The 24,059-nt window shown below is 25.1% G+C and overlaps 1 protein-coding gene across 2 annotated transcripts in view; it reads right to left on the bottom strand.

Moving 5' to 3' along the window:
- Positions 1 to 1,420: 1,420 nt before the first annotated feature.
- LOC123294767 (protein rhomboid) overlaps positions 1,421 to 24,059 on the bottom strand; it is a 253,857-nt gene continuing 231,218 nt past the window's right edge. Inside the window, exons 2-6 of one of the 2 annotated variants that reach the window (XM_044875907.1) lie at positions 11,741 to 11,853; positions 7,013 to 7,130; positions 2,829 to 2,971; positions 2,125 to 2,393; positions 1,421 to 1,770 (exon numbers count right to left, since the gene is read on the bottom strand). In XM_044875907.1, coding sequence (XP_044731842.1) covers positions 1,451 to 1,770; positions 2,125 to 2,393; positions 2,829 to 2,971; positions 7,013 to 7,130; positions 11,741 to 11,853 — 963 coding nt within the window. In that variant the 3' untranslated portion in view covers positions 1,421 to 1,450. Of the gene's footprint in view, positions 1,771 to 2,124; positions 2,394 to 2,828; positions 2,972 to 7,012; positions 7,533 to 11,740; positions 11,854 to 24,059 lie in introns of those variants that run through there. The other variant, XM_044875906.1, reaches the window with a different exon arrangement.

Below are 24,059 nucleotides of genomic sequence, written 5' to 3' on the forward strand. Positions count from 1 at the left end.
TCAAATTCTACTAGACCGATTTCTTTGAAATTTGGTGAGAATCTTTCTTATCTTTCTCTCTAACGCCTGAACCCCTTGAAATTTCAATTAAGTATTTTAAATAAATTCAAAAAGGTCAAAAAAGGCCAAAAAAGGCATAGAAATGAATTTTTTTAGACCAAAATACCTCCTTAATGTGATTACTGTCTAATCTAGTTGTTTTTACGCTTTTTTTTTTCTATATCGTAAGCGTTCATCTGATTTTCTGTCTCTAAAAAATTTCATGGAACTATTTCAATTTAAAAGGTTCTGAAAGTTTAAGAAGACAAAACAGAATAATGACGTCAGAAATAAAAATCTTTCGTGTTTTTCAAATAAATTTTCAGGATTACCCACACGCTAATAGAGCTAAAAAATCTTTAGGCCCAAAGATTTGATTCAATAATTGAACTAGTAAACAAAATAATTGTACCATTAAAAACAAATCTACTTGTTCTACTGAGATAAATAAATAAATTCAAATAAAAAAATTATAAAAACTAAATAATAATGTACAAGAATAATAATAATAATAATAATAATATAATTACAAAGATTATTAATCAACAATAAATTATTAAATAAATAACATAAGAGGCAGTCGATTTTTAAATTATTTACATTATTCTTTTTCTTTTTTTATTTCTCTATAATATTTATATATTGATACGGATTTGTTTTTATTTTATTTTAAATTATTTAATTAAATTAATTAATAATATTTACATAGGTTTTTATTTTGTGTTTATTTTTTTTTTTTTTTCAAAATATTTTTTTTTTATTTCTTATTTGGTTTATCGAACTAGAATCAATTAATTGGTATTTTTTTGTTTTGTTTTTGAAAATGATATGATGATGGAATTTTTTTTTATAAATACTGTTTTATAAATCACAAGTTTAAAAAAAATGCAAATATTTTTGAGCATTTTGAGAAATGAATTGGCCACAGGAAATGAACATTTGTTGTGTTATTAGCTCTATCTAGTTTTTTAGTAGAATCAAAGAGCTATAACTGTAAATAATGTTAATTCCAAAAGGATAAAAGTGTAAATAATGCAAAGATTGAATTTGGCACTATTTTAATAGTCTTAATAGCTATTCGGGTCTTCCCCTTCATTCTATGTGGGTAAAATTGTTTAGATAACGGGGGAAAGAAACTTGAGATGGGGCATGTTCGAAAATTTATGTGGCTAATCTATTTTGAGTAAAAAAAAGATTTGGTAAATTTGGCTTAATAAGCGTAAAATATATATGTTTTAATGGAACTGAGAATTGGTATAAATTCAGCATCATATCATTTTCCGAATAATTAATTAACAAATATAAATTAATTATAATTATTTTTTTTAATAAAAATTATATTATTATTTTATTTAATTATTTTAAATTTGACTTAGTGCCTTTGATTAATCAATTTGTTTTCACGTTCTCCCTAAATTCGATGAAATAATCTACTGTATACATATTGACTATTCACGTCATCCGAACTAATATTCACCGGTTTTAATTCTTCGGTTGTGGTTGGATTTAGTACATTAAATAATATTGCGAATATTGTACATGCGGCGTAAACACCTAGAGCTACCCACCATAATAATTGTTCATGTAATTTTTGTTCGAAATTTTTTAATACCAGTAGGCCAATTGTTAGACCGGCTAATGCACCCGTTAAATGTGCTACGTAGGATACAGGTGGACCAAGGAAATCTTCGGCATAGCGTGAATATATTGCAAAACCAACATCACATGAGGCTGTAAAAAAAGAAAATTTCGTTAGCATTTCTAGTTAAATTAACTTAAAAAATATATTAATTGGTCATGGAGTCAATCAAGAAATTCACGGAAGTGAAAACAAAAAACTTTGGAATAAATGTGCTTTTTTCTTAATTTTAAAATTTCATAACTTGTGCGTGTTTAGGGTTCCGTACATGGAAAACCTTAAAAGGCTATAAAGAAAAAGGTAATATAGTTTAGAGTGTTCTTAGATATATTTCAGCGCGAATATAGGGTTCAATAGACGTTTTCACTTAAACAAAAATTTTGTTTCAACTTTTTCTTGCCATCGAATAACCTTAATATAAATTGTTAATTTAAAAAAATATTTACCTATAATGAAAATGCCTAGTAGTCGAAATAATCCAAATTCCATATTATTATAATTAAGAAGAACGTTTGATAAATGAGCGGCTAGCAAGGCGTAAACACCACCAGAGGCACCAACTAAATAAACATCGGTGTCAAATACGGATGTTCCTAATGATCCAGCAACAACACCTGCCATATAAACACAACCAATGCGTGCTGACCCATGGACCATTTCTAATGGTAGGCCCACTAATAATTGTACGACTAAATTAAAACCAAGATGTATCCATCTGTAAACAAACAAAAAATTATTATTTATTATTACAAATTTGAACGAAAAGTAAGTGTTTTTAAAAAATTAATAGGATTCCGTTGCGAATTAAAGTTATTTTCAAAATTTAAAATTTTAAGGTCTTTAAGATAAGTCACTCGAGATATGCCTTTTCTTAGAAATTCAATAAAATTGAAATATAAGATTAATAAAAGTATTCTGTATTTAATATAAAAAAAATTGTTGTAGTCAAAAAAATAGTTCTTGTTCGATTTGTTGAAAAAATAAGCAAAAAAACTACTTATAAATTTGCAATTGTATGTGTATATTGAGTATATGTATAAACACAACACAATGTCTTAGTAATGTAGACTGTTGTCACAGATAGTGCACGGATACAAGAGCGTGTTTTAATAATCTTTAAAATGGAATTATTTTGGATTTTGACACTTACCCGGCATGTAACATCATGTACAGTAGAAACCTCCAAATTTCTAGTCGTTTGTCTGGTCTGTAAATAAATACTGAGTCGATTGGTACGGGTCCAGATGGATTTAATTCACCTGTTGTGATTGAGTAGTAGGCAAAAAAGCCCAACTGAAACAAAAAATACAATCTATTAAGAATTTTTTTTAAAACTGGTATATATTTTAATTCGAATTTATAGAAAATTTTTATTCGAGCATTAAAAAACAGAACATCTTTTTAAAAACTTAACATAGAGAGTCGGTTTTCTGTTTTTAATAACAAAATTGAATTTTATAATAACACTTAAAATTAATTGTTATGATTTCAGTGAAATAAAACATTTTAGGATCGTTTCCAGAAATAAAAGTGAATAAATATCCTGTGTAAAATTTTACAACCCTACATATTAATAAGGGTGGCATTAGGCAACAGCCAAAAACAGCACATGGATAATGTTATGGTATAAAAATTATTTTGATAGCAGATGCACATTAAACGATATTTTGGTTTTGCCATGAAATGTGTTTCCGTAAATATACACATTTTTATCATAATTTTTGTGACTAAATAACATTAAACAGCAACCCCTAACAAAAATTACGTATTTTTTTGGGGTATTTTGTATACACTGTTTACCTAATTTAAATAAAATTAAGGGTAAAATCTATTTTTAGATATTTTTAAATCACTTTTTGGGTAATTAATTACAATTTAAAATGGTAATATTTTTAAATGTTTAAATAAAAAAAATTTATTTTTAAATAATTCCAAAATTATACTTTTAAAAAGAATGTTAATTACATTTTTTTGTTTTTAAAACCAAAAATGTTTATTATTTTCTTAAAATTAGTCGGGGAGAAATTTATTACCTTGGGTATAAAAATTTGATATTTTACACGGGGGGTGCTAAAAACTTTCTATTTAGTTAAATCGCATTCATATTTACGAATGCTGCAATAATTTATTTGCCAAAATACGTTGAGGCTTTTAAACTTAAATCAAATAAGACAAATTTAGAAAAAAAAAAACAATATATCGAACTTTGCTTGGTCTTTAAGTACATATTTTTTATTTAAATGGAAAAATAATCCTTTAATGGCATAAAATTTCACTATTTTAAGCCTCGAATAATATAAAAAATTTTCAAAATATCGAAAATGGTAAATTTTGTTTAATTATTTAGTTTTCGATATTTCGAAAACCAAGACAGTTATCGAAAAATGTTATTCTTTTTTTCGCCTACATTCATGAAGGTTTAACAAAATTCATCATCAAAGTTGTAAAATAAGGTACAAATAATTTCAACCCTAAATCTAAAATTGTGTTGGCGCTCTTACTATCTTAAATTAAAGATGATGGGATTTTTTAATATCCGGTCAGATAGCGCCGTCTAATACTTTGTTAGTCACTTCAAGGACTTTATATCCTGTTTAAACTGTATTTTATAAAGGTAATATATTATAAATAATATGATAATTTTTTTAAATAGAAAATTAATATGCAAAACTATAGGAAATATACGGAATTCAATGAATTTTAGTATGTCTAGACACAATCATCAAAGTAGAAAAAGAAAACCGAAGTAAACGACCAGATAGTAATGAGCATACAGAGCAAGCATGCATCTAAAACATTATTAGCTTGCTGCCAGTCTCTTCATCGTAACATATTCAATATAATTCTGCATTAAGTACACTGAGTTCACAAAAAAATGAAAAAAATAATCTACAATACAACGCTAACAGGCTGTAGCTTCATATGTGCAGGCTTTATAACGAGCTCAAAACATTCATAAAAATAAATGGGTAAAAAAAATTGTAGTAAAAAATATTTCAGTTAAATTGTCAACTAGACGACACATGATATGAGAAGGCTGAATTTCGGATAATTCTTTCTTTATAGGTATTCATATTCTACCTGCTTTGGGTACTATTCTTCTAGTTTTAGCCCAGATACAGTGGAATAAGAAAAATTTCTATAATCCCAGGACAAGTAAAAATACCTTCCCATTAGAATATGAATACCTATCACATATCCAAATTTCAAATCGATTGACTAGAGGGTATAATCGCAGTGCTTTAAATTCAATTGCAACTTTAACCATTCTTATCTGGAAAACTGCTTTTGTTTATAAATTTATAAATTTCAACCAATGAATATTTAAGAGAAATCTTAAAAAAATTATAAATACTAGAGCAATTTTAAAAAATGGCCTTAAAATGGTTTTGAAATCAATTTTTTGAGACGTTTTCATCTCTTATACCTCTTGGTTGTTAAACATTATTATATTAGAGATACGTCTATCTTCAAGATGTTACGAACTTCCTGTACCTTTTCTATAACAGCTGGAATGGTGGATTTAACGTTATATAGTCTTATTTGTTTGTTTATTGGTAACCTAACAACACACAGGTATATCCAAATTCATACACACACATACACAAAAATAATAAACACGTGTCGACTCACGTGCCCCCTAAAACTATTTCCCTAAATGTGTAATATTTATGAGATAAATAACTTCCGTATTAAAATTTTTATTCTTTTTGTGATGGGGTCTAATATAAAAGTCTTGTTAACTTAATGTCATGGTAATTTTTTTCTCTATAATATTAGCAATTTTTTTTTTTTGGGATTAAATTACAAAACAACGCGTGGCGCATGGTATCTTATGTTACTTAAAAAAAGTGTAACAGATGGTCGCTAGCCTGCAATAAAATACTAGTTTTTTTTGAAATTCATTTGTCTTAAACTGACAAATTTCTTGTTTTTTAGAGATGAAATTTGTTAGTTAAAAAAATTATGATAATGTGTGGGGAAGTTTTGTCAGGATTTGTCTTATTAAAAGATAATTGATAATTTTTCGAATATCGTAGTTGATTTATTTCAATTATGTTACTTTTAAAAAGATAAAATACAAATGAAAATATCTGTGATTTTAGATTTAGAAATAATAAGAATATACGATTAAATCAGGGATGTACGAACGCCAGGATAATTTTGAATAAAATGCTTGATTTTTTTTATATGAAGTTTTACTAAGTTTTAATCAATTCTGAAAAGTTTAGGGGGGATGGCCTGGTTATTTAAATAAATAAATGACTTCAAAAGATCTTATGAGAAAACGGTAGATAGATGATATGTTTTCATAGTTTTCTCCAAAACTAGTCGGTGGAAATAAAAAAAAAACTATTTAAATTAAAGTTAAAACCTTAATAAATTATTGAAGACAAAATTACACAAATTTAAAAAATATATATTTTTTCAATTTTGATGGTGAATTATGTTAAAACTTGGCAATATAAGACGAAAAGTAAGAATAAAATTTTTCGATATCTGGAGTAATTTTCAAAATATCGAAAATTGAAAATTTTGTTTAATTATTTAGCTTTCGATATTCCGAAAACCAAGGCAGATACCGAAAAATTTTATTAGTAGTTTTCTTATACATCAAGTTATATCAAAATTCATCATCAAAATTGAAAATAGGGTACAAATAATTTCAACCACAAGTATAAACTTCCCTTGGGGCTCGTACTACCTTAAACAAGCTGTTTTTATCTTTCGATTGAATACAACTAATTTGAGTCAGGAATATTATACTGAGAACAGGTTGATAAATTATTCCCGACTCTTCCACCAAAAATCAAAACTATTGGGTGGACGGAAATATGTTTGAAATACAATTATTTTTGGCTTAAAAAATTTCAAGATTCTCTGCATACACTTTCAAAAGATGTCGAAATGGCTCGACAAATCATTAAACGCACTCAATTTTCCCTTTTATGAATTTAGATAATCTTTTAAATTTTGTTTACAAAACTTGATAACTCGCGAATTTTGATTTCACGGTGGATAAAATTAAATTTTGACGTGAATTTAACAATCTTTCTTTAAATTAAACATTTATGCATTAAATCTTCAAAAAGAAAAATTATTTAAAACGTTGGAACATTTTCACATTTTCCAATATTTTCTCAATCTGGTCGAATATTATGATCGTTTTTTTGAAATACTATACAAAAACTAAAAACTGCAGAACCATTAACGGTATCAGTTCAATTTATTTTTCACATTTAATAAACAAAAATTTTTTTTAAACAAAAAAACAATATATTTAGCAAAAGAAATATTTGAAAAAAAAAAAGTAATTAAATAATAAAAACTCACCTCAATTAAGGTAATAATGATAATAAATAATGGTGGCGGACAACATGTATATTGGTCAGCATAATATTTTCTATCTCTTTCATCCGTAAGGAATTCGTCTGCTATTTTTCGCACCATTCTATAACAAGAACATGAAAACATAAATAGTAAAAAGATTCCATGATGATTTGTATGTTGATTGGAATTCTCCTTCATCCAAAAATTATTATTAAAATCTTCATCATATCTTTTATTTGGATAATTTTGATTAAGACGTATATAATTGTAAGCGGATGAATTCGACGATTTCTTGGCTGGTGTTGGAATATAACGTTGGCGTACGGGTGTTGTTGCGTAACCATTGTTAGCCGCATAATTATTTGTATTTGTATATGATGATGGTACAACAACAACACGTCTGGACGTTAATGTCCATACAAATAATTTTAAACGGCGTCCACGTCTTGTACGGATTGTTGTCATTTTGTTTTGGGTTACGGTAGGTACGAACAAAATGCAATAGGAGGCACAATTAAGGTATTCTTTTTTATTTAATTTTGTTTTGATATTTATAATATTTTTTGGCTAGAAAAATAAAAACAAATTTTTTTCCTTGTATATCGATACAATTTTTTTTTCAATTCTTTGAAATTCAATTCAAGTTTAAGCATGATTTTTAAGTATTTTGGATTTTTATAATTAAAAAAAAAAATAAAAAATAGATAAGCGGGAAATTAAGTAAAAAATAAAAACACGAAAATTGAATCAACTATGCAAATTGATAAAAATGTCCTTGCAAAATCCCATAGTTAACAAGTGAAACCAAATATTTGATTGAGTTAATTGTTGAAATATCCTGTATAGAAAGTTTTGAATGGCAGTGGTTGCATTATTATTTATTTTATTTATTAGTAGAGTTTAAAAACCAACACAATTATATTAATATTTTCTAAAATTGTTTTCCGTTTTTCGAGAATGTTTAACAAGACCACTACCCGGTAATTGTGTTGGTCTTTTTGAAGCTCTTCTAATTTATAAAAAGATAACGCAAGAACTGACATTCAATACTTTCTATACAGGGTATTTTAACAATTTACTCTGTCAATTGTTTGTTTTCATTTGTTTACTATTTTCCAAACATATTTTTTGCCAAACAGATATTAAGAGTAACTTTTTTTGAAATAAGAGTGAATGATGCTTTTAGTTAAGAAGAAATTATTCTCAGGTAACCAGATATTAATGTTTTTTAATAGGCAACTTGTATTGCATGAATGTATTGTTTAATAAATTCTTGATAAATCGTAATGTATTAAATGACGCGATATTTCGTTCATATGCAAATTATCGTTTTAATTATTATAAATACAAGGACATTTTCTATTTATGATTGATAAATCAAATCAATTTGTTTTATCAATCAAAAAATTATCAACTTCTGTTGAATATTAATCAATATACTTATCAAAAAAGTAATTGAATAATATGTTTTTGGTAATAAATATGTAAATTTTTAGATTATTCATTCAATTTTATTTTAAGGTGATTCTATCGTGATACTAGATATTTTAATCGAAATTGAAAATTATTTTGATTATGTCATAAGTCTTGATATCAATATGGCACGAATTTTCACAGTTCCAAGCCAAAACGATAGTCAAAAATCAATTTTAAGAATTTGAAAGTGACACAAATCTAGACACAGTCTTAAGAAAAGATAATTTGAGAGTGAATCACCATAACAATAAAACATTTAATTGTTTTAATATGATAATTCGAAAGTTATTCTTGAATTCAATGATGAGACTCTTTTACAAACATGAAACAGGAAGTGCGCTTATATGTTAATTAAATATATTGAATGTCCGACATTTTTTTCATACTTAAATTGTTGTCTTATTGTTAGTGGGTGGCTGTTCTTTTCTTGTAATGAAATTATATTACTTCATCCCTAATTAAATAATAATTGCCTGTTTATTATAATAAAAAATTTCTTCATAATCATTTGAAATAAACTAGATAAAACCTGAATTTTAGATTAATGGGATTAATATTAAATTTCGTTATTTCTGGCTAATTTTGTGATACAAATTATTCTATTCTTTCATTTTTTTCATTTTCTAGAGTACATTAATACTCGAAAGTTTCGAAAATTTATAATACAAAAATTTTCAAAAAAATTGCCTGAATAAATCCGATATTTGAAGTTTTTGGGTCAAAATTATTTTATGTAGGTATATAATTAGTTTTATCGAAATTAGAATCTTAAAATTTTTTCTCAAATTTTTGCAATTTTTTTTTAACGTACCCCTTAAAACTCGGAATACAGAGTAATTTTGACCCAAGAATAGGGACCTTATTTAAAACCTTATATATTCCGAAGAGATTTTCGACGAAGTTCTAGAATCTCTATAGAGTTACTCAGAAAATCGTCAAATGAAGAGAATTTTTGTGTTTGTAAGATTTTTTTTACCTCTAAATATAAAAATTTTAAACAATATTGATATATATTTCATAAATTAAACTTGGATGTAATCATCATGAAATAACACACAGAGGTAGGTATGAAAGAGAAGCTATAGCTTTGTGTATATAAATTTTACGCCTTTTTCTTTTAAACTAGAAGACAAAGAAATAACGACTCTCATTACTCAAAAATTATAAATTGGAGCAGACAGATAAAATTAAATTACCAAACTAAAAATAAAAATTATTTCAAAAATTATAAACGACATTAAAAATAATGAATACACTTGACTTGGTAACTTCTGTTAATAGAAATATTTTTCGAAAAATACATATACACTACTATAAAAAAAAGATAAATACTTTGAAGTTTTTTTTGTCACCAAAAATAAAAAAATTCATTCATAATTTCAAAAAAAAAATTACATTCATCGTTTTTTTTAATATGATTTTCTATCTTTGTCATACATCGTAATTAAACGGATACAAATTTAAAATGAGAGAAATAATATATATATATATATATTTTTTTTTTATATGTACACATATTGTATTCAAAATACGAATTGAGCGTGAGAGGTATTTCCTGTCTTGTACAAAGGACGTGCTGCGCGTTTGTTTTTGTTTTGGAGTGGATGTTGTATATTCATTGCGTATTATTAAATTCTTTGTCACTTCTATTTTAACTAAAATTACAGTGAAAAATATCTATAGCGCCATTCAATAAATCTTTATTTACGCACTAAAGTTGTCGTGAATTTAATTTGTATAGATTCAGATAGAGACTATTAAAGAGAATTGAAAAAAATACACTCGCACCAGAACTCGATCCCGGACTTCTAGGATTCATGCCAAGCGCTTTAGTTAGTTCAACTCTACGAGCTCTAAGCTTTAGCTCTGATATAGACACCTGAGTTCATATAAATTACAAGGATTCTACAAATTATCGAAAATTATCGAAATCTACAAAATATCGGATGAAATCAATTTTGGATAACATCAAAAACTACGTAAACATGAAGAATTTAACTGTACAAATAGAAAGAGAGGGAAAATAGCACGTCGTGACGTCATAACTAGCGACTAGCATAGAATAGAAACTATGTACTAAAAATTGTTTTGTAAGGAAAGGATAGAGAAAATTAGTTAATACCCATCATGTTTAATATATTTCAGCTTACATTTTTCATGTTTATCAATCGATTTTAATTTTAATTTCAGATCTTGTCATCTATTCTGGCAAATTTTCAAATTTAAGATACATTGAAATTGACATCAGGAAGGATTATTCTATGTATTGATATAAATGGTGAGAAAATTGAGGTAAAATATTCTTGAAGCGTGATTGAAAATTATCCAAATAGGCTTAAATTATTGAATGAAAATTTTTGTACACAGAATGTGTAAATTTTTCTTATTTAAATATATTATCATAAAATATTTTGTGACAGGTTAATTTCTTGTTCATAATTAAAATAAAAAAGAAAAGTAAAGAAATAAAATAGTCCTAATAGTAAATTTGTAGTTTAAAAAAAATATATCTTGTTCTTTTAGAAAAGCACGTAAATTTCTCTTCTTGTCGATTCTTACGAGTTTAATCGACATTGTATACGAACGAAAATAATTGCAGGGTGCATTACTTCAAGTCTTTATAAACAATTTTCACTGTAATTATATTTATGTGTACATAACTGATTATCATACTTTTTAAATTAATCCCATTAATGGGTATACTCGTACTTTAATGTATGATAGTGTTGCGCGTAGGTGCGTTTTTTTATTGTTTGCTTACATAGTCAGTCTTATATGTGGTCGGTCAAACCAATTATCATATTTTATACAAAAATGTATAAATATTATTAATTCTTATTAAATAATAACAATTTTTTAAATGAAATAATTTGTGTAATATTTGTTTAAATTTTACACAATATTTATAATTGTTTGCCCTAATATTTTGGCCTAAATATTCTTCTAATCTATGGAATTTGGTATCTTGTTACAAGTAATAATCTCTTCTGTTTTAAATACAAAAAAAAATTATTTTGTCAGTTATTAATTAACTATTATTAATTAAGTTGTGAATGATAAGGAAATTTTGTTTTTTTTTACCATTTGAATTAATTTGCTACACTTTGCAATTTTTTGATAATTTACATCGATTTGTTTGCATTCAGGTTAAAAATTACATTCTTTTTGTCACCCGTTGAGCCAAAGAAAATATTCCAACACCGGCCATTTAAAAATCGGTACGTTTTATAAATATGCTTAGAAAATTTAACAAACCTGCGAAATAGTGGAGGTTCAACGAGAAGCAGATGAAAATCGTTTTCAGAGCTGACCTCTCGATCTCGATGATGTACGGCACATTTAAAACTGCGAGTTCGTTTCCCAGACATCTGTAAACAATAGAAAAATCACATAAATTTAAAAAAATTCATTTTATATGAAAAATTCTATAAAATAAACATTCCTATTAAATAGAACGAAAAAAATTAATCACATTATTAAATTAATGAATGTATTTATATATAAAGGTAGAGGTACTACTCAAGATAATTACTCTTTGTGATAAATACGAAGAAAGTTTTGCAAAAAAAAAAAAAAAACAGCATGTAATTATGTTTAACTGCAATTTTTTTTTGCTACGTTGATGTTCGACACGAATTATCACTTAATAAAAAATATTTATTTTTAAAAGTTCAATTTTTTTTTTGCTTTTCGGTAAATATCACCAGTTATTTTTATTTACATTTTTTTCTTTAATTCACATACAGTTCTTTTTTCGGTTTGACATTAAAATTGAATAGTATAATTTTTTTTTATTATACATTTTTACTTCCGTTATTTTACGATTTAATAGTAGTAGAAATCAAAAATTAATTATAGAACGATGAAAACTCAATCTATTAATTTGCGACGTTTCGTGGTTTTTGAACACGTCATCAGGCTTTTATTAAATTTATTTTTTTTGAAAATTGTAACAATTCTGATTAAAAACGTTGAAGACTTCTACTTTGTTCAAGTTCCTGACAATCTCAAATGCATTCAATATGATATAATTCCGTTTTTATCACTTTAAAACTAAACCTTAAACAAATATTTTTTACAAATGAAACATAGTTTGAGAAGATTTGCATTTATCGAGGATTGCAGTTCAATTTTCTTATGTAATATAGTAGAATTATGGAAGTCATTGGATTTTATGTGACAAATTTAATAAAATATTATCATAAAAAAAATTATAAGTATAGTATTTAGAATTTGTGTAAAGGTAAAAATATAACAGTAAATAAATCAACAATAAAACTTAAGGTAACAGTCGAAGCATAAATTTATGTATAATTTTTTTATACTATTTTTTATTTTTTTATATTTTAATTTTATTTATATTTATTTGTGTATTTTTTTCCACTAATGTGTGGAAATAGGTTTAAGCTATAGGTAAGTGTACCTACTTGGTTTTGCTATTAACAATCAACAACCGATATAATATGAAGTTTACTGAAAAATATTATTTATTTATTCAAAATATAACAGCATTTTTATACAGTTTGTAACTTTTGCAATTGGATATAGAAAATATCTATTGTCACTAATGTTTTATTCTTCTGTATACCTCTGACATTGTGTCCTATTTATTTACAATTCAATTTAATTAATATTACCATAATTATTGATTGCAATTATTATAAAAAGAGATTTTTAAATTTATTTTATAAATACAATATTATTAAGTGCGATTTTAATGAACATGTGTCGAATTTAATTAAAATTAACAATAATTTATTTCATTTATGCTTTATTTTTAATTTATACTAATTTTTTTTATACCATTAGGATAATTAATATTCAAGATAACCAAGAACAGATATAATCAAACAGAGATAGTTTATTAAAGCGTATAAACAATACTTTAAAACACATACTGTACAAAATATTTATTGTTAATAAATTCAAATATGGATTAAAAGACATTCCATTGTACCTAATATATATTAAGAATATAATTATATTAAAAATATTACAATAATAGAACATTATTTATATTTTTGAAAAAATATTTAATATTTTAGTTCATTTGTTTCTAATTCATACGATCCTGCCTCTTTGAAAATTAAATTATTTTACAAATAACTTTGAAATCGTGGAATAAATAAAAGAATTATCAGAAGCGATTAAATTCAATTCTTTAACGAGTTAGTCTTATTTAATTTATAATTTGCCCTTCTCAAAAACTTTATTTGGGTATTTGTTTAAAATTATTATTTTATTTTTTTTTTTAAATAAAAATTTTACAAACGAGTAAATTTATGTGAGATATTGGAATAATTAACTTAAAATAAATTAATAATAATTAATGCGTTTTTTTTTATATAACCTGCAATTAAACACAACATTTGTGCATAACTTTTTATATATTTTTTTTTTACAAAAACATATGCTCCAATTGACGTTAAGTGAATGTTCAATGAATATAATATACATCCATATATGTAATAATATGATTAAAATCTTCAACTGTATAAATTAATTATTTTATTATTATTATTTTTATTATTTATTAATTTTTTTTTACTCTGTACACAAACAAAAACAAAAAATAAATATGGTAAGAGCATAGAGAAGGTATGTACATATTTTTGTATAAATAATTATTCTCATTAACGTTAATTATTGTATTTTATAAATTAAAAATTATTATTTACCTCATTAATAATTGTAATTTTTATTTATTAAAATACTGAAATAAAACAAGAAGAGGTGGTTACTTCAAGCATTAAATATAATTTTTTTTTTTGTAAACACAAATTGAATTAATTTTAAACAAAGAGGATTATTACTTGAAAAAAAAAATCTAGCACGAACGCCTTATAGCCTCCATAAATAAACTTAATCAGGACGATTTATTTTTCGTTCATATTCAAAGTGTGTTTTAAAAACCCAACTCGAAGGACCAGATTATTTTCATTAACCTACAATAATTTTGTTATATTTAACTTAAAAAAATTTATATTTATGAATTACTTTCGAAAAAGAAAATTGATGTAAACAATAGACTTTGAAAAAGAAATATCAGAAATAATTTTAAAAATTAATTGAATAAAATTATAACAATATCAATAAAAACGAAAAATTTCTATAAACATGCTATCATTAAAAATATCTTTTCACATTTATTTTTCCTACTTTTTAAAAAATAAAAAAAATACATTAAACTAAAAAAAAAAAAATTAACAGGAAATGCATTCGACGCAACAAAACTTACACACACATAATTTTAAAACATACATCTGTAGATGAAAATACATAAATTATAATTTCTTTCGTTTTTTTTTTTTTAATATATATTATTTTAAATTTCAACTTACAAATCGTATATTTTTAAAGATTATTCATTTCAAGAAAATTATTATTGTTTATTACGACAAAAAAAATTTTTTGGTGTCATTCACCATATGATTTCGTAATTATCTTTATAATATAAATCAGCCGCGAACGCGAAAGCAACAAAACAATAAGTGTCTCAGTTTTTTCTTGTTCTTCTTCAATGTTCTATTTTAAATACTACATGAGAGTTTTAATAGCTTTTAACAAATCTTCAAATAATTTATTTCGAACCATAAATTTAAATAGAACTTTTAAAAGTATTATCGTTATTGTAATCAGGTGTTGAAAACAAATGATTTTCTGTGTTTTTATGTAATATGTACTTAAATAACATGAAAAAGAAACTTATCTTCGAGCATTTCATTAAAAGTAATAATTTCGTTTTTTTGAAATCATAAATTATTTCGGATTCAATAAATGTTAATATATTTAAATAAATCAATTATTATCTTCGAAAATAAATATAGAATAGTTCGCTCTATTAAAAAATAACTTTATATATTCATAAGTTGAAAATATCGTATTCGTTGTGTGTGTGATGAGGGTAGGGACAATAAAATCGATGCGAGCGCTTCCAGTGAACAATTTTGGCGATAAAGGAGGCTGTTATGACTAATTTGCAGTTCTTTACATGTTAATGTTATAGAAATGTCAAATTAAAATTATTGAAAAACATGAATTCATTAAACTTAATACATTAAAAATTATGAAAATAAGAAATCAAATTGCAGAAATATTATTTTTTAAATTTAAATTATCATAATTATTTATTTAAATTCGTGAGACAACAATATTAAATTTTCAATGTAAGTGATAAATGCAATCCATACAATTATATATGCATCCATACAATTCTATAATTTAAGTAGTGTATCGCTACCATGAAAACGCCATCTATAAAACTCACGCACGGTGCGAATAGAAATCAATGCAATATCGAAGTTAATGCAATATTGCAAATATCATAGAGAAGCCAATGCAATTATTGAAAATATCATAGAGAAGTATGTATAAGTTATTAAATAAATCTATTGAACGCTCACACCATAAATAATGCATAAAATTTATGACGAATAAAATTATTATAAAAGTTAAGTTCAAAATGATTATAAATAATTTGAATAATTAATTTTTCACTGACTTGTTAAAGATTTCAAATTAATATCTATATTTTTTATTCATAATAATTACTAAACAAACAAGTTACACGTTAAAAAGCATAAAAATATGCATCAGAGATTAAGAAAAACATTAAGGTAGTTCAAGTGTAAACTCACAAAGATTTTTATGAAACTGAAATTATATATTAAATCCAAGTATCTTAAAATAGAAAAATAATTAAAAGAATATGGTAGTTGCCTGGTGTCGAATTTGCCATTTTATGCATAAAAATGTAAAACTAGACATAATACCATGACAAAATTTGAAAGTTAAATCAAAAATTGATTAAAAAACGAAGATGTTATGAGCATTCCAAGCAAAGTTTTTATATATATCGGTGATATTGGACAATGACGTCACTAAATTATATCTTCAACTTTGTTTTATTGGGAAATTTAAACGTTCATATTTTGCGTACTTCTAAAGATTTTTAAAAATCAACTTTACTTTCCTGCAGGTACAGTGAGAATTCTTCACCTAAAGTGATAAAAAAAATTAAATCAACATGCCTATTATTTTTTAAGGATTTAAGCTATGTTTATTACTGCCATATTGCTTGCTTGACATCCTTTATCAATGATGCCCGGGAAAATCTAGATCTGAAAATCTACACTGATCTCCACAGACGAACAAGTGTACATCTACTAAAATGTGACTAGATCTACATTTTGTCATTTTTTTGATCAAAAGAATCGGAGCTATTCTGATATACAATCCAGTTTTTCCCTGGTGGTACGAAATATTCTACAAGAGTTTTAATACCGATTTGAGTGAACTGTCTTAAACTATATTATGATTTCTTATGACCAGCATATGATGTTACCTGTTATGTATGCTATGTTCAAATTATTATTATTACTTAGCAATAATTATTAAAATAAATTTACATAAAAATAACAATATTATAGTACAGGTTATAGTGTAATATTACATGCGTACTGCAGTGGAACGGATTTTTATTAATCTATTTTGTTATGCTTATTGCACTATTGCATTAGTGTAAATTATATTACGCGCTCCTCAATAATATTACTATATTATTTGTTTCATGACCTATCAGATTATAAATTATTATTAAACATTTTTAATGTTTATAAAAAAATATGTATAATCATTAATCTGTAACATAAAACATAAAAAAAAAAACTTAAATCTTAAAGATAAATAATTAGCTTGGATAATTTTCTAGTTTACTAGATAGTATTAGGAAGTATTTCACTTAGAGGTGGCTCCAAAACTTTGGTGCTGAAAGATTTCAATGTGGCGACCTCGTTCTTCAATATATAATTTTTTTTTTCATAATTAAGCTCCAAAAAGATAATATTGAATTTTTTTGCAAATTTTCGGAACATTTTTGGACGTCGTTGCTACCTTCTATTACTAATTAAATACACGGTAAGAAACGCATGGTTTTTTTCTAAAATGTTGGTATGGTATAGAGACAGATACCATAATATGTATGTATTACAGTATTGAATAGGGCTATCTACCAGAAGTATTGTGGAGCCCACCACAGTATGGCGTTCACACCGATACTAACATAGTGATATCTACAAAAAAATTATTACCGTGTACTTTTTAATCTATAAGTAAGTTAAATTTTCGGTAGTTAAAATATTTTATGTGCTATGCTCATAATATTGTGCTTCAGAACATTTTGACGAAGAGCTTCTAGAAGGACTTCTATAAATTCCCGAAAAAAAAATGCTAGTTTATTCATAACTTATTCGTATATACGTTGAGACAGATCCGGCTCGAAGGACCATCCAATTATTTTTTTCATATAATAAATTTCCTTATAAATATTGAATTTATAGAAAAAAATGATTTAATGATAAAATGAGGTAAATTTTTATGGTAAATAATTTCTATTTGTGTTTAAGAACATTACAATCTCAAATATCTATTTCGCAATTGTTTTTTTGACAATTTTATAAATTGACAGAAATGTAAGATTGTAAACATTAAAATTAGACAATTTTAACGTAAACATTAAAAAAAAAAATAAATTTAAGAAAAGAGGAAATCCAATTAATTTAAAACTAAAAAACAACTGAAAATGATAACAGTAAGTTAATAAGATTAATAAAAAAATATATGTTAGCTCACAGATAGAAATTAACGTTAGAAGACGAGCAAGCGAACTTACTAATGTAGCAGTGCGTAACGTACATTCACATATAAAAAACAGAACGAGTAACTTTTACATGTGTAATAACTTGGACTGTTTTTATTTTTTTTATATGAATAATGTAAAAATAACAATAGGATGGACTCCACCATGTAAAATATGGTCTAGGATCAGGCGTAGAAATTTGAGAGGTAGTTTTCAAGGTTGGATTTAAGAAAAAACAGACCGAATAAAAATTTTTGTAATAGTGTCCCATTTTTTAACGCAAGGCATAAAAACAGAAGCCAACCAACTTTTCTATAATCGATAAACTCAATAAAACGAACTCGTAATTACAATAATACTCCAGGTCGATTTTTTTTTTTATTATTATCAAGGTTGTGTCTAACAAAATATTTCACTATAAAAATTTTTCTAGCAGGGGACTTTCTTTCAGGGAAGCTGGAAAATCTTAAAATATATGAATATTCATTGAGGACCATATTCAAATAAACAATGCAAAAATCAATTTGCTAGAATAAAGAAGAATATCGCCGCCCGATGGATATCTTGAACATAACAATTTCTAAGGTGTTGAAAAACGTACATCTTGCTTGTTCTTTCGATTCTCTGATAAAATGATTATCATTTTTTATACAATTATCTGCTTCTCGAATAAATATTCATCTATTTAAAGCAGGTTACGAAAACTTTTGGGGAGAAAAAATTGCCAGGTACTGTCTCTAACAAAAGCTTTTCAATTTTCTAGCAGTTTAAAAATGAATGTCAAATACTACACTTGGTTCTTGACATAAAAATTTTATTCTAACTCTTTGAGTCTCTCATATATATAAGTTCTATCTTTATACAGTGACCCTCAAAATGTAAAAAGATATAGATTAATATTAGTTTAACACTAACACTTTTTTAATGATTAATGATCATTTGTTTTAAATATTTATTTATATTTTTTTATTATTAAACGTTGGTTTTGAATATTTTATTTATACACAAAATTGTTATTTGATACAAAAAAGATAACACAGATATGTTTGTGGTGGTTTAATTAACATATAATAATTGGAAATAAACGTTTTTATCTTGATATATTTATATGAATATTATGAGATGGACAATTTAAGCTGTTAAAAGGCTTGTATGCAATGAATTTATTTTGTATTTATTGTCTTAAAAAAATGATATATTACTTAGTTTAAGTATTACTTAGATAAAATATATACTTGGGGTTTTTATTTTACACTCAACTATTCTCTCACATTATACAAGAATGTAAATGGAAAAGACTTTTATCCATTTCCTAAGACCTTGGCGATTTTTATACATGACACAATTGTATATATATTAAATTGATCCGGCTGGAAGGACCAAAATATCTTAAAACAATTTATCACACAGAGGAATGTTGTAATAATTTTTAATAAATTATTTATATTCAGGTTCACCAAATTCAACTGTTATATCTATATCCGGCTCGAAGGACCAACAATTCTAATTAAAATTTATTTTTTAAGTTTATTCAAATGATGTTAGAGAAATGGGAAATTTATTTAAACACGAAGTATAGAATTCATGGTCTATGCCCGAATAGCCATTCGAATCCATTCAATTCTTAAGGCTGGGCGAGTCTATACATTCTAAAACAGGCAAAGTATTTCAAATTCGAAGTATCCATTATCAGTTCAAATTTTGAAATAAAACAGAAGATAATAATGTAAAGATATTGTTGAGAAGTAAACTGAAGAATTCAAATAAAACTAAGTCTTGAATATTTTTGAGATAAAAACATAAGATACACTAATTAATTTATCATAAATAATTAATCTTTCATTTATTAAACAATGCCCTAGTACATATTGTAAGTATGAAATGAGATTAACAGTTAAACAATCACTGTTTTACATATTCTAAAAATGTTTAAAAAAAAATACAAAAATTAACAATTTGAACGAATTGTAAGTAATATTTAAAATTCTTACAAACCTAAGTATTATATTTACTCACTTATATTGCTTACATATACATAAACTAATAAACATATTTAAATTTCCAAAATCATGAACCGTGGAACCAAAAAAAAAAAAAAAAACTATTTCATTTTTACATACTAATTTTTAATATGTACTTATTTCACATACTAGAAAGCTGAACTAGTTGTGAAGACATCATGGAGATAAGTTTTTTTAATTAAAAAATAAAAATTTAAGTTAGAAAAAAATAACTGTATTAATTAATTTTTTTTTGTTATTATTTGTTTTAATGTTTTTGCAATTTAAATTATTGTAAATTTATTTCAAAATTATGTAAATTATTATTTATAGAAAAGTTCTACTAATCTTAATTAAAATTTTTTTGGTTTTTAATTATAAAATTTTGGTCCTTTGAGCCGAAAATTTATAAATCAAATTTTTATGGTGTAGTTAAAATATTCTGGTCCTTCGAGCCAAATTTATAAGTCAAATGTATTTACGAAGAAAAACTTAGCACGGATAAAAGTCAAAATTAACTCAGAGATTGAAAACTTTAGGTTATCTCATTTGAAAAACAGTTTGTTTATCACTGTTAACTTAGAAAATTATTATTCGACTCTTGTCATAACTTACCTAATTAGTTATCATCGTCGTTCTAAAACAATGCACTTTTTAATTATTTTTTATAACGTAGTTTTGACTACCTAGGTAATAAACATTATAGGTTTGATCAATCCTGCATTCATGGAATGATTTTTATATTTATTTACGACATTAAACATATTATTTTAAACATTATCACTTTTACAATCATATTCTTGAATAGAAAAATGACAAACTCAGTCATATTAATAACAACTTTTAAGTGAGGGATAAATGAATTGAGCGTTCCGGCTCGAAGGACCAAACCTTAATAATTTAAAATCGAAAAAAAAAACAACTTTCAAAGCCATGATAAATTAATGATTTATTTATGCACTTCAGTTAATTAATTCACAGGAAAACTACTTAAAGCGTTGCTAATCATAATAATTCCATAATTAAATAAGCATAAATTTTTTACATGATATTTGCAATCAAATGTTTTAAAAACAGTATCTATAAATAAAATTACATGATTTAAAAATAAAAAAAATTCATTCTTTATGAATATTTATCAGAACAATATACCAATAAAAAATTATGTGTTCTTTATGAATAGGGTTTCCTTTTTCCTAAGATCTCACACATGCAATCAGTAATTAATTTTTATTTATCCATCACGCAGTGAACTGAACCTTATAGTAATTTTTTTGCTTACTATAATTTTTTTACTTTTAATTAGAGTGTTATTATTATAAAATATAATTTCTAGTAATTATTGTTAAGTATAGTTCAATTTTCTTTCCACTTTAATAGCTATTCTTCGAAATTATCTTTTATAGTTTCTTCCTCAAATCACCCTTGTATGCACTCTAAAGCATTAAAAATTTACACTTTTATCTTCGTATAATCACCAAGGAAGAAGTTTCGATAGCTAAACTTTGTTTTGTCTTTGTTCCATTGTCTCTCACAGTACATTCTTTCTTTCTTTACATGTGTCATTTTTTTCAAATAACTTATTGAAATAATGTAAATCCGACTCGAAGGACCAAAACTTTTTGGACGTTTACACTCATAACGAAATCTACTTCAAGTAGGAGTTAAAAGTTCAAAAAATTTTGGTCCTTCGAGCCGGATCGTGACTAATAATCTAAATTATATTGTTTCTTCAATAAGTTATTTAAAAAAAATGACACATGCAAAAAAAGAAAGATCTGTAACATACATTTCAACTACAGCAATGTTTTATATACTTTTTAATATTGCAACAATGTTACATTATTATAACGATGACATATATATTTCTGCAGTATAAAATAAAATGATAATTGTCAGATGACCGACCTGCAAGCTGATGACGAGTCTTCATGTTATATTATATTCTATAAACTGCATTATAAATGCATACTCATTATCATTTTATTCATTATATATTACAATTATATATTTATTTTACAATTTATCTCTCATTTATGATATATAAAAGCTTTTGTATTTTTTGAAATAGACAATTTAATTCAATTTAACCTGGAAAATTATTATAATTATTTATTAATTATATTTATTATAACGGGAAAAACGAGAATATAATTTTGTTTTTTTTTGCATTTTAAATGCAAAAAAATAAATTGTTCAATTAATTCTAATCGATTTTTAATCAAAGGGGTTTTACATCGCAAACTTTAAATGGTTCACTTTTGACTTAGAACATATTCAAAGATTTTTATCTCTAAACAGTATCTGTTTAATCTTTATTTGAAATTCAAGGCGATTACACCAAGATTATTTAACAACATTTCAACTAAACGAATAAATACAATTGGATTTAAAGAGCTTAATGAAGCTCGGAAATTATAAAATTCAACTCTGCTGTATTGTGTAGAATTGATAAAGTCTGGTAAATTTCAGAAAGTTTTCAAATGCAAAAAGGTTTTTACGTATTCAAGATTCAAAAGTCCTTAGAAATCCGTTTGACTATGGACAGTAAATAATCATAGCTCGAAGAAGAAACGAAATTAATTTAAGTTCGTATTAAAATAGCATTACACAATTATTTCTGTTGAAGAGATAAAGAAAAGATTTGTATGTATTTACAAATAAAATAAAATTGGTCCACTTTGCTGGGGGTTAAAGACGCGGACATCGACAGACTTATGTCTGCTAAATGTTTTTGTTCGATTGTGTGTATGGAAATAGATTTTATATCGTTGCGCGCGTATATATGTATATGCGATGCGTATGTGCGCGTATTATAAAGATGTTGGGCTGTGGATGGTGATATTGCGTTGAGTTGTATGATTTGGCGATTTGCCGGTCTGGCGTCAATCTCATACCTCTCTTAAACACCACATACCGGGTATTCAAAAACTCGAGATGAAATAATGATTGAAAAAAAAAAATGACCAGGCAAAAGCTGTAAGATTTCGCTCGTACAATCAACTGATACGCTTTGATTTGACGTTAACCTTGACAATTTTAAGGTTAAATCAATTTTTTAAATTGATATTCTCAAATTATTAAATTAATTCATTAAAAAAGCATTCAATCAAACTTTTGTTCTGTAGCACTTTTTTAAATTAATTTTATCTCTCTTACCTAAACAAGAACTGAATAAATAATCATTTTATGTCTTTGAAGAAACCTTTAGATTTAACGAGCAAAATCCTTCAATTTTCGTATTGGTCATTTTTTTTTCAGTAGTTATTTTCTAAAATTGAGAGGGGTCACTTTTTGAACACTCTGTTTAATAATATCTTGTGTGTATCAAAACTATGATTCATATATTACAATAGAATTAGATTGAAATTTCTTTTCTTGTTCTGCTGACATTTTACTTTCACTAGATAAATTTCTTTTTTTACAAAAATATTTTTTAATCAGAATATGACTGCAGAATGAAGACTTCTCTGTCTTTTCATGTAATGATGTGTTTTATGTAATAATTTATTACAATTTTTCGTCTTTTTTAATCAACATTTTTTGTTAAAAGGTTTTTTCAATTATTATTATGATGTATATTTTCACTTCTTTAATTTGTTTATTTTTATTTAAATAATAAATAACAATGATGAGACATTTGAAAAGGAAATAATAATTATTTTTCATATAACACTAACTGAATAAATCCCAGTCTGTAGGCAAATTTGTCAATAAATCGGCTACAAATTGCAAGCTATTTCTATATCCAATCCGAAAAGAGCGCAAACTACAAACTACAGAAGATAAAATCCCAAGGAAGAAACGGAAGAATAGTTAAAATACCATTAACGACTTAGTTTTTCGTTAGTTAATGTTTGCAATTTTTAATGGAATTGAAATTTTTATAATAAACAAAATTGTAGAAAGTAAAGCCAACTGTACTGATTTATAAGTA

This window comes from Chrysoperla carnea, chromosome 3, assembly GCF_905475395.1.
Source record: "Chrysoperla carnea chromosome 3, inChrCarn1.1, whole genome shotgun sequence".
Classification (NCBI taxonomy): Eukaryota; Metazoa; Arthropoda; class Insecta; order Neuroptera; family Chrysopidae; genus Chrysoperla; species Chrysoperla carnea.